We start from the raw sequence: 12,335 nt of genomic DNA, 5'->3' as shown, positions 1-12,335 counted from the left end.
TCTAGCTGCCGCATTCTGGATTAGTTGCAGTTTCCGGGTCACCTTCAAAGGTAGCCCCACGTAGAGCGCATTGCAGTAGTCCAAGCAGGAGATAACCAGAGCATGCACCACTCTGGCGAGACAGTCTGCAAGCAGGTAGGGTCTCATCCTGAGTACCAGATGGAGCTGGTAGACAGCTGCCCTGGATACAGAATTGACCTGCACCTCCATGGGCAGCTCTGAGTCCAAAATGACTCCCAGGCTGCGCACCTGGTCCTTCAGGGGCACAGTTACCCCGTTCAGGATCAGGGAGTCCCTCACACCTGCCCACCTCCTGTCCCCCAAAAACAGTACTTCTGTCTTGTCAGGATTGAACCTCAAAGACGTAACCTGAACCGAACGTAACAAGAGGTATGGCTGTAGTTCTAAATCTCCTTGGCATCTGATGGAAGGGCATTCTTCAGGGAGGGCACCACTGCCGAGAAGGCTCTCTGCCTGTTGTTGTTGTTGTTGTTGCTTCCAACTGTGGCGGTAGAGCATAGACAAAACGGCTAGCACCCACCGATTACCTCTCCTTTATGAATTTGTCCAGTCCTCTTCTAAAGCCATTCAAGTTGGCAACCATCATTGCCTCCTGTGGCAGAGAGTTCCACAGATTAATTCTTCGCACTGCATGAAGACACCCTTTATTTATCTGTCCCGAATCTTCCAACATTCTGCTTCATTTGCTGCCCACGAGCCCTGGCATTAGGAGAGAAACTTTTCTCCATTCACTTGCCGTGGAGGCCTTTGAAGTCCCCATCAGTCACGCAGCTGGAGCTGACAGACAGGAGTTGCGCTGCACAACGCGCGGAGGGACCAGGTTGGCAAAGGTTGCCTTGCGGGAAGGGAGTTGGCCACAGGCAAACGTAATCTGCCCTTTGTACTCGCTTGGAAGGCCTCCCTGCCCTCCCTCCCCCCCCGCCTTCTCCAGACACTTCCTGGTGATGGACATGACAGAGGAGCCGAGAGCAGCTCCATCCCTGGTCTCCAGGGTTACCTGCCTCCCTCTGGCTGCGCACAGGAAATTAAAACACCCGCGATAGCATATCACTATCGGCCCTAAATGGCAGCTCCTAGGCATCGGTGGCCGTGTTGTGTTTGCGAGGGGTGTCCGTGCGTCTGTGTTTGTGTCAGAGGAAGCTGTAAAAGAAAAGGCGTCTAGCACAGCTGTAGGTTTTTTTATATTAGCTTTTGAGTCACTGGGAGACGGGGCGGGGAGCTTTTGATGGGCTTCGAGGGTGGGGACCGCTGCCCTAAAGCCCTTTTGTTCTTATCCAGATTGGCTCTTGCACAGGAACTGTGTAAAAAGTACAAAATGAAGTCCAGCTATGCCTTTATGCACAGACTTCTTTTCCTTCCCTCCTTCCCAAGGGCAGGTAACCCAGAGTGGGAAAATTCCAGACGGCAGAAAATGTGTGATTCTGGTGCCACCTCTTTTGACTTTCCCCATCTGCTTTACGGTTTGTTTGTTTGTTTGCTTTCACAATAGTCGTGCGAGGGAGGCAGCTGCTGTACCCATTTTACAGATGGAGAACTGAGACAAAGAGGTTGCTCGGTGAGGTCATGGCAACCTCATTGCAAAAGGGATGCTTTTTAGAGCATCTACCTTTGCATGCCTGGTTCCAGGTGCAATCGCTGCCATTTCCCAGGAAGGACTTAGGAGAGTGCCCTGTCTGAAATAATAATAATAATCATCATCATAATAATAATTAATACCACGCCCATCTGGCTGGGCTTCCCCAGCCACTCTGGGTGGCTTTCAGCAAAATATTAAAATACAATAATTCATCAAATATTAATAGCTTTCCTAAACAGTGCTGCCTTCAGGTGCCTTCTAAAAGTCAGATAGGTGTTTATTTCCTTGACGTCTGTATCGTTCCAATTTTAGTATATGTGCTGCCGAAGCAAGCACAGTTATTTCCTTGACATCTGATGGGAGGGCGTTCCACAGGGTGGGTGCCACTACCGAGAAGGCCCTCTGCCTGGTTCCCTGCAACTTGGCTTCTTACAGTGAGGGAACCGCCAGAAGGCCCTCGGCGCTGGACCTCAGTGTCCGGGCAGAACGATGGGGGTGGAGACGCTCCTTCAGGTATAGTGGGCAGGGTTGCTGCCAGTCAGGTTCGATAATACTGACCTGGGTGGGTCTGTGGTCTGACTCTGTATAAGGCATCATCCTATGCTCCTAAGCTGAGACACAAACTAAAATCTCACAGTTCCAAGTCTAACGGTGCTCCTGGATCCTTTGCTGTCGCTCGAGGCTCAGGTGGCATCGGTGGCCCGGAGTCCCTTCTATCAGCTTTGGCTGGTGGCCCAGCTACGCCCCTAGCTGGACAGGGATAGCCTAACTACTGTTGTCTGTGCTCTGGTAACCTCAAGGTGGTTGTTGTTGTTGTTTAGTCGTTTAGTCGTGTCCGACTCTTCGTGACCCCCTGGACCAGAGCACACCAGGCACTTCTGTCTTCCACTGCCTCCCGCAGTTTGGTCAGACTCACGCTGGTAGCTTTGAGAACACTGTCCCACCATCTTGTCCTCCGTCGTCCCCTTCTCCTTGTGCCCTCCATCTTTCCCAACATAAAGGTCTTTTCCAGGGAGTCTTCTCATCTCATGAGGTGGCCAAAGTACTGGCACCTCAGCTTCAGGATCTGTCCTTCCAGTGAGCACTCAGGGCTGATTTCCTTCAGAATGGATCAGTTTGATCTTCTTGCAGTCCATGGGACTCTCCAGAGTCTCCTCCAGCACCATAATTCAAAAGCATCAATTCTTCGGCGATCAGCCTTCTTTATGGTCCAGCTCTCACTTCCATACATCACTACTGGGAAAACCATGGCTTTAACTATACGGACCTTTGTTGGCAAGGTGATGTCTCTGCTTTTTAATCTATGGCCCGTTAAATTGGGGCGGAAGTGAGGGAGGACTGTTATTATTTAAGCTGTATTTTAAGCCGTATTTTAATTAACTGGTTTTTTTTTCTATTACGTTTTATTGTAATTTATTTTTTGGTGTTGGCTCCCCTGAGTCCGGCCCTGGCTGGGGAGGGCAGGGTATAAATAGAACACCGTTATTATTATTATTATTATTATTATTATTATTATTATTATTTTATTCTGTGCATTATGTTCTTAATGTTGTGCACTGCCGCAGGATCTTTGGATAAAGGGCAGTCTATAAAGCAATCAAATAATAACTAAATAACTCTGTAGCCGCAGGCTCATGTTCGCAGAGGTAATTTAGCTCATGTATATTCCTTTATGAGGACTAGATGCTTGTTTTAAAAGGGACAGGGATTGTTCTGTTGGTGCAAGCATTTCAGCTTGCTAAGCAGAACAATCTCACTTCTCTTTCCTTGCACACCGTTCTGCGGGGTCTTAGCCAATTGTGGGGGGCATTGCGTGTGTGTTTGTGTGTGTGGCGAGGGCAGGAAGTGGAAGCAGAAAGCCCCATTTGCAAACAGAAGTAATTGCCCAGGGCTTCTGATGATTAGATGAATCTCTCCCATAAAACTGGGCCAGCCAGATGCAGAAATCTGTGCCTGTGTCACAGAAGTACAAATGTGCAGAAATATGATATATATATAATTGGGCCAAACAAGGATCGATACCAGATATTTGGTTTGGAGACGACCCAGCTGGGAACAGCGAGGGCGGAAGCAGTCAAAACACACCATTCTTCCTTCACCGTAATCAGTAGCAACTTGGTAACTACTAAGGAGAGTCAGTGTGGTGTAGTGGTTAAGAGCGGTAGACTCGTAATCTGGTGAACCGGGTTCGCGTCTCCGCTCCTCCACTTGCAGCTGCTGGGTGACCTTGGGCCAGTCACACTTCTCTGAAGTCTCTCAGCCTCACCTCACAGAGTGTTTGTTGGGAGGAGGAAGGGAAAGGAGATTGTTAGCCGCTTTGAGACTCCTTAAAGGTAAAGGGACCCCTGGCCATTAGGTCCAGTCGCGGGCAACTCTGGGGTTGCGGCACTCATCTCGCTTTATTGGCCGAGGGAGCTTCCGGGTCATGTGGCCAGCATGACTAAGCCGCTTCTGGTGAACCAGAGCAGCGCACGGAAAGGCCGTTTACCTTCCCGCTGGAGCGGCACCTATTTATCTACTTGCACTTTGACGTGCTTTTGAACTGTTAGGTTGGCAGGAGCAGGGACTGAGCAACGGGAGCTCACCCCGTTGTGGGGATTCAAACCGCCGACCCTCTGATCAGCAAGCCCTAGGCTCTGTGGTTTAACCCACAGCGCCACCCACATCCCCTTGAGACTCCTTAGGTAAAGGGACCCCTGACCATTAGGTCCAGTCGTGGCTGACTCTGGGGTTGCTGCGCCCATCTTGCTTTATTGACCGATGAAGCCGGTGCATGGAAACACTGTTTACCTTCCCGCTGGAGCGGTACCTAGAGTAGTGATAAAGTGGGATATCAAATCCAAACTCCTCCTTCTCTTCTTCTTCTTCTTCTTCGTCTTCTTCTTCTTCTTCTTCTTCTTCTTCATGTGCTTTGTTTAATTTCAGATGTACTAAACGATGCCATATTTGATGAAGATCATGACGAAATGGTGATTGTGAAGGACATAGACATGTTCTCGATGTGCGAGCACCACCTGGTTCCATTTGTGGGAAAGGTAATTTTTGACTTCCGTTCCCCTTTCTCGCTGTTTTTTTTTTTTTTATTAAAAAAACCCAACCACACACGGAGAATGAGCAGGCGTATGAATCTGAATGTTTGGTTCACCAAAGCCTTGAGGGATTCCATCAGCAAGTTATTGCAGAATCGTAGAATTGAAGAGCCGAAAGTTACCCACAGGGGTCATCTCTTACATCTCTCCCCTGTCATTCAGGGATCTCAGCTAAAGCAGCCATGGCAGATGGATGAAAAGAAGTGAAAAAAGGAAAAGTAACATAGGCAACGTATACGTGTCTGGGTAGACTTGTCTGAAAAAAATGTTTTAAGCGGCCCCTGCTTGATGCACGTTTGTTGTGGGATTAGCTGTGTGAGGATGATTGTCATCGTCTCATTGATCTTTAATAATAATAATAATAATAATAATAATAATAATAATAATAATAATAAATTTTCTTTATAGCCCACCCTCCCCAGCCAAAGCCGGGCTTAGGGTGGCTGACACCAGTAAAATTACAGTAAAAACATAAAAGGAAAAAAACCCAGTTTAAAATGCAATTTAAAATGCAGCCTCATTTTAAAAGTAGCCCATAGATCAAGACCATAAGGGGAGGGAAACATAAGGGTCAGACCGAGTCCAAACCAAAGGCCAGGCGGAATAGCTGTCTTGCAGGCCCTGCAGAAAGATGTCAAGTCCCGCAGGGCCCTGGTCTCTTGTGACAGAGCGTTCCACCACGTCGGGGCCAGTACTGAAAAGGCCCTGGCCCTAGCTGAGACCAATCTAACCTCTTTGAGGCTCAGGACCTCCAAAGTGTTGCCATTTGTGGACCTTAAGGTCCTCCGCAGGGCATACCAGGAGAGGCGGTCCCGTAGGTACGTGGGTCCTAGGCCGCATAGGGCTTTAAAGGTCAAAACCAGCACCTTGAACCTGATCCTGTACTCCACTGGGAGCCAGTGCAGCTGGTAAAGCACTGGGTGAATTTGATCCCGCAGCGAGGACCCCGTAAGGAGTCTCGCTGCAGCATTCTGCACCCGCTGGAGTTTCTGGGTCCACTTCAAGGGCAGCCCCGCATAGAGCGAGTTACAATAATCAAGCCTGGAGGTGAATGTTGCATGAATCACTGTGGCGAAATCAGGGCGAGAGAGGTAAGGGACCAACTGCTTGATATGGCGGAGATGGAAAAATGCCACCTTTGCTGTGGCTGCAACCTGCGCCTCCGTGGAAAGGGAGGCGTCGAAGGTTATACCCAAGCTCTTGACAGAAGGCGCTGGCACTAATTGAGCCCCCGCATGATTGATTTGCATGTAAATCCCACCTTTTCCCTCCCAGGAGCACAAGGAGACGTACACGGTTCTCCCTCTCCCCATTCAATTCACACAACAACCCTGTGAGGTAGGCTAGGCTGAGAGGAGGCAGTGACCAGGCCCAAAGTCACACCTAGTGAGCTTCATAGCCGAGTGGGGGGATTTGAACCCAGGTTCCAGTCTGAAACTCTTAACCCAGAGTTTCCCAAACTTGAGTCTCCAGCTGGTTTGGACAACAACTCCCATCATCCCTAGCTAGTGGGACCAGTGGTCAGGGATGATGGGGGTTGTAGTTCAGAAAAACCTGGAGAAACAGCTTGGGTAACCCTGCTCTAACCACTACAACACAGGGCTGTCTTTCTAGTCCTCGTGGAACAGGATACTTGGGTAGTGTTTGGTATTGTGCGAGAAGCAAGTGTTGACCTTAGCCACATGGGGACAAGCCAAGGGCTTCATTGCCTGTTAGTTTTGCCTGTGGCTCTGTTTCACCTGCGGGACGCAGGTGGCGCTGTGGGTTAAACCACAGCGCCTAGGGCTTGCCGATCAGAAGGTCGGAGGTTCAAATCCCCACGACAGGGTGAGCTCCCGTTGCTCGGTCCCTGCTCCTGCCCACCTAGCAGTTTGAAAGCACGTCAAAGTGCAAGTAGATAAATAGGTACCACTCTGGCGGGAAGGTAAACGGCGTTTCCATGCACTGCTCTGGTTCGCCAGAAGCGGCTTAGTCCTGCTGGCCACATGACCTGGAAGCTGTACACCAGCTCCCTCGACCAATAAAGCGAGATGAGCGCCACAACCTCAGAGTCGGTCACAACTGGACCTAATGGCCAGGAGTCCTGTTTCACCTGCAGCTGAATTTTCTGCAAATTTTAAGTCACCGCTGCCGAATTTGCTGCCCAGAATTGCCACCTGGAACCGAGCGAATGCTGGTGCAGAGCTCAGCACTGATCTAGCCGGCAACTGGCGCCTGGGTCATAGCTGTCAACGTTTCCCTTTTTTAAAGGGAAATTCCCTTATTCCGAATAGGATTCCTTGCAAGAAAAGGGAAACGTTGACAGCTAGGTTCTGGGTTGGTGGGTGGGACTCAGTGTTGGCAGACAGCTTTTCCAGTGCTGGATTCATAAACCCAGACTCAGGAGCCAAGGAAACCCGAATTGCGTAAAAAAGGATAAATGGCACGAGTTGAAATTACGTCTCTTCGGTCATTTAGTACAATTTGCTTTGCTTCAAAGTGAGTTTCGCAAGGAAGGGGGGTGGTGGTAAACAGAGGAGAGCTCAAACAAGCTGTTTCCAGTGAAAGCGTAACTTGCTGGTTGCACATTCAAGATCCAGGTTTTTAGAGAACGGGTGGTGTGTGTGTGTGTGTGGAGAGAAAGAGAGGGTCTCTCTGATGCCTCCCTGCAAATCCCCCCAGTGCTGTTTCTCGAGACCTTTCCTTGCCGAAGTCTTTGCCGACTTCCCTCTGGAAAGGTTGCCCCCACTCTCTTTGCGCTGCTCTCGCCTCCTTCATCGTAGCTTCTGACATTTCATTTCAAAGCCCTTCGTACCAGCAGCCTTCCTCGAGGGCAGGCGTCTGTGCATTAAACCTGATTGCCCTGGACATAAGCTCTGATCTCTTCCAGGTCACACGAACCGTCAGTTTAAAAGGCAGCATCGCAGGAGCACAGAACCTGCTGTGAGCAATAAACTTCTGCTTTATTCCGCCCCCCCCTCTATCTTTTATAATTTTTTAACTAGAGAAGCTTTTTCCAAAAGATTCAAAAGTTCTGGATGCTGGAAGCTCAGAATCTAATCTGTACTCAGATTTATTATTATCATTATTATTTATTATTATTATTAGTACTACTACTACACAAATGGGACGCGGGTGGCACTGTGGGATAAACCACAGAGCCTAGGACTTGCCAATCAGAAGGTCGGCGGTTTGAATCCCCACGACGGGGTGAGCTCCAGTTGCTCAATCCCTGCTCCTGCCAACCTAGCAGTTCGAAAGCACAAAGTGCAAGTAGATCAATAGGTACCACTCTGGCGGGAAGGTAAATGGCGTTTCTGTGCGCTGCTCTGGTTCACCAGAAGTGGCTTAGTCATGCTGGCCACATGACCTGGAAGCTGTACGCCGGCTCCCTCGGCCAATAAAGTGAGATGAGCGCCGCAACCCCAGAGTCGTCCACGACTAGACCTAATGGTGAGGGGTCCCTTTACCTTTTACTACTACACAATAAGGAAAGAGCTGGGGGAACAAAAGGACTCTTCCCCCATCGCTGTGGAAGGAAAGACAGGTAGAGAGGAAGCAGGATAGTGCCCCAAATCTCTGGCGATGCCTTGAGCCTTCTAGCATGATTATGGTTTCATTACTGTCTACCAGCTCCATCTGGTATGCAGGCTGAGACCCTCCCTGCCCGCAGACTGTCTCACCAGAGTGGTGCACGCTCTGGTTATCTCCCGCTTGGACTACTGCAATGCGCTCTACGTGGGTCTACCTTTGAAGGTGACCCGGAAACTGCAATTAATCCAGAACGCGGCAGCTAGACTGGTGACTGGGAGCGGCTGCCGAAACCATATAACACCGGTCTTGAAAGACCTGCATTGGCTCCCAGTATGTTTCCAAGCACAATTCAAAGTGTTGGTGTTGACCTTTAAAGCTCTAAACGGCCTCAGTCCATTATATCTGAAGGAGCGTCTCCACCCCCATCGTTCTGCCCGGACACTGAGGTCCAGCGCTGAGGGCCTTCTGGAGGTTCCCTCACTGCGAGAAGTGAGGTTACAGGGAAGCAGGCAGAGGGCCTTTTCGGTGGTGGCACCCACCCTGTGGAACACCCTCCCATCAGATGTCAAGGAAATAAAAAACTACCTGACTTTTAGAAGACATCTGAAGGAAGCATGCTTAGGGAAGTTTTTTATGTTTGATGCTTTATTGTGCTTTTAATATTCTGTTGGGAGCCGCCCAGAGTGGCTCAAAATAAATTATTATTATTATTATTATTATTATTATTATTATTATTATTATTACTTACACGACATGCTCAGTGTGCATTGTAGCCAATAAGCTAGGCAGGTCCATGCCTCAATGAACTTAATCCAAAATGAAACACTCTGGGACTGGGAGCAAGAGGACCAGAGATACAAGAACAATTGGAATAAATTTATTGAATATATAAAGGAGAACAAAAAAAATATTAAGACACTAGCAGGACTGGAATAACACCTCCAATATAAAACAGTAGAGTTATGACAATAATATACGCAAAAAGTATGTGATGTACATACCAGCGGTCGGGACGTCAGGACTCGGCAGAGTCAAAGGGATTATAATGTGACAAAAAGGATTGTTGGAAAAAGAATTACATGTTGAAAACAGATAAAAAAAATTTGCAGAATGAAACACTCTGGAAACGAGGCAGAGATAAACGGAGAATCAACATGCAAAGTGGGGGGTGGAGCTTGCATGCCTTGTGCCTGGCCGCGTTGCCTGGGGACTCGCCTTTGCTCAGCGCTTCCCAGCAGAGAGGTGACGGTGGTTTTCCTTGCAGCATCCCCTTTGCCGGGTTGCTGCGCTGTGGGAACCACCGCCTGAGGCTTCGTTTGGCTGCTGGCTGGGATTTCTGTCTTTGGCTCGGAGGGGCTCAGAAGTCGAACATACCTGTGCCCTGAAAATCCCTTATTTTGGCTGCTGATCCCTTATTTTTGAGGCTGCTGGTCCCTTATTTTCAAATCTGTAAGTTGACAGCTATGCCACCCCCCCCCCGGGTACCAGTTACTGGGAGCCATTGCAAGTAGAGGGGACCGTCTTTTGAACACGGGTCTTGCTTGTGAGCTCCCTGTCGGGGCATCTGACTGGCCACTGTGAGAACCCTGATTGAGACAGCCTTTGGGTCTGATCCAGCAGCCCAACTCTTCTTAGAGTCCTGAAGAAGCCTTGGCCTTTACATTTGGAAATAAAAAAACATTAATAATAATAATCTAATTTAATAGCTCTTCTCCCTCTCCAGGAAACATAGGGGAAACGATTTACGTAATGGCGAAACTTACCGGAAGCATCAGAAATCAAGATAACAAACTTTTTATAAAAGAATGGAAATGATTTACTGAATATTTACAGATAAATTGTGAACAGATAAAAACATTAGCAGGATTAATGCCATTTTATAAGAGCATATATTTACAGTAGATATATAAGTGAGCAAGTTAAATGAACTTGAGTATGCAGAAGACATAAACAAATTAATTTAGGGAACCACAGGAAGAGGGGTAAGGAAGTCAAAATTTGGAAATGTTTAGTGAAACTAATGAAATGTATAGAGTTGAAAAATATAAATAAAAACAGAAAGAAAGAAAGAAAGAAAGAAAGAAAGAAAGAAAGAAAGAAAGAAAGATGATTTATGTAGTTCTGTATTTACAGAGTTGTTTTTTAATCATTTTTTATTAAAGTTTTTCTTGCGTAACATTTACAGAGAATCTGCAGACCTTTGTGAAGAAGGTTCTTGCAGTCCTTTGCCTTTCTGTGCTTATGCTGTGACTATTCAGCATAAGCACAGAAAGGCACAGAACCTTCTGCCTTATTCCTGTCCCCCCCTTTTTTAAAAGAGAAGCTTTTTCCAAAGGATCAGTGGCGTAGCGTGGGGGGTGCAGGGGGGCCCAGCCGCACCGGGCGCAACATCTGGGGGTTAGGGTTAGGGGGCGCAAATCCACGGGTTAGGGGGCGCAAATTACTTGCCTTGCCCCGGGTGCTGACAATCCACGCTACGCCACTGCAAAGGATGCAAAAGTTCTGGAGGCTGGGACTATCAATGGCTCTGAGTCATGATGGCCAGGATCTGCCCTCCAGAACTGGAGGCAGCAATGATTCTGAAGACCAGTTTCTGCAAATCGCAGGAGGGGAGAGACTCTCTTGTGTTCGAATCCTGATTGCGGCTGTTCCACGGGCATTTGGTTGGCCACTGTGAGAATAGGTTGCTGGACCAGGTAGACTGCTGGTCTGATCCAGCAGTCTTTTATGTTCTTATGACCCATTGAAGTCCTCAGCTTTTAAAAAATCAGCTGCGTGCATCAGCGTGTCAAATGGATTTGTGTCGCTGTTCTTTGACCTCCAAGTACAGTGGACGCTGAGGTTGTGAACGTGATCCGTGCGGGAAGCACGTTCGCAACCCGCAGCAGCGCGTCTGCGCACACGCGGGTTGCAATTCAGCACTTCTGCACATGCGCAAAGCGCAATTTAGTGCTTCTGCACATGCGCGGCCGCCGAAACAGGGAAGTACCATATTTTTCGCTCTATAAGATGCACTTTTCCCCTCCTAAAAAGTAAGGGGAAATGTGTGTGCGTCTTATGGAGCGAATGCAGGCTGCGCAGCTATCCCAGAAGCCAGAACAGTGAGAGGGATTGCTGCGCAGCGCTCCCTCTTACTGTTCTAGCTTCTGGCTTAGCTGTGTGAAGCCTCTTCAGGGCAGGGAGAGCTTTCATCCCGCTTCCCTGAAGAGGCTTTGCGCGGCTATCCCAGAAGCCAGAACAGCTGCGCAGTGATCCCTCTTACTGTTCTGGCTTCTGGGATTCAGAATATTTCCCCCCCTTGTTTTCCTCCTCCAAGAACTACCGTATTTTTCGCTCTATGGGACGCACTTTTCCCCCTCCAAAAATTAAGGGGAAATGTGTGTGCGTCCTATAGAGCGAATGCAGGCTGCGCGGCTAAGCCCAAAGCCAGAACAGGGAGACTGAGTGCTGTGGAGCGCTCCGTCTCGCTGTTCTAGCTTGGGGATGGCTGCGCGCAAAGCCTCTGCAGGGCAGCGGGGTGCCTTCACCCCGCTGCCCTGCAATGGCTAGCAAGGCTAGCAAGCCAGCCCCAAAAAGCAGGTCGAAAGGAACCTGAAGCCTCCGGAGCCTGGTGGGAACTCCCCCCGCCCTCCAGAGGCTTCGGGTTGCCTTCACTGAAGCCTGGAAAGCGAGAGGGGTCAGTGTGCACCGAGGCTTCCATGGTAGCCGCCTGAAGCCTCCGGAGCCTGGTAGGAACTCCCGCTGCGCTCCGGAGGCTTTGGGTGAATGCACCTTGAACTCACCTTGTTTTAGAGGGGGAGAACAAGAAATCCCCCCCCCCCGTTCTCCCCCTCCTATGGTCCGGTGCGTCCTATAGAGCGAAAAATACGGTAGGTGCGTCTTATAGTCTGGTGCATTTTATAGAGCGAAAAATATGGTAACCCGTTCTGGTACTTCCGGGTTTCGGCGGTCCACAAGCCAAAAAAACACAACCTGAAGCGTCTGTTACCCGAGGTATGACTGTAATCTTCTCGGCTTTTTTGGAAGCCCACTTTGACTGGTTTCTGATTCCCCCTTCTTTACAGGAAGGAGAGACAAACGGGAAGTGAGTTCACTAAGCATGTTGACTTTTCTGTTCCTTCTCGTCCTCTTAACGC

The 12,335-nt window shown here is 49.0% G+C and overlaps 1 protein-coding gene and 1 long non-coding RNA gene across 2 annotated transcripts in view; one reads left to right on the top strand and one right to left on the bottom strand.

The window, feature by feature from the left end:
• Positions 1-12,335, bottom strand: part of LOC309531109 — a 157,119-nt gene that overhangs the window by 129,186 nt on the left and 15,598 nt on the right. The window lies entirely within an intron of this gene.
• The window catches only part of GCH1 (GTP cyclohydrolase 1), a 41,122-nt gene that overhangs the window by 14,514 nt on the left and 14,273 nt on the right, over positions 1-12,335 (top strand). Inside the window, exon 2 of the mRNA XM_082219739.1 lies at positions 4,523-4,632. Coding sequence (XP_082075865.1) covers positions 4,523-4,632 — 110 coding nt within the window. The remainder of the gene's footprint in view (positions 1-4,522; positions 4,633-12,335) is intronic.

The sequence above is a fragment of the Podarcis vaucheri genome (genome assembly GCF_965113315.1).
Source record: "Podarcis vaucheri genome assembly, chromosome: 1".
Taxonomy (NCBI): Eukaryota; Metazoa; Chordata; class Lepidosauria; order Squamata; family Lacertidae; genus Podarcis; species Podarcis vaucheri.
Note: the sequence above shows the minus strand (reverse complement) of the source record. Positions and strands in the feature narration are given on the sequence as shown.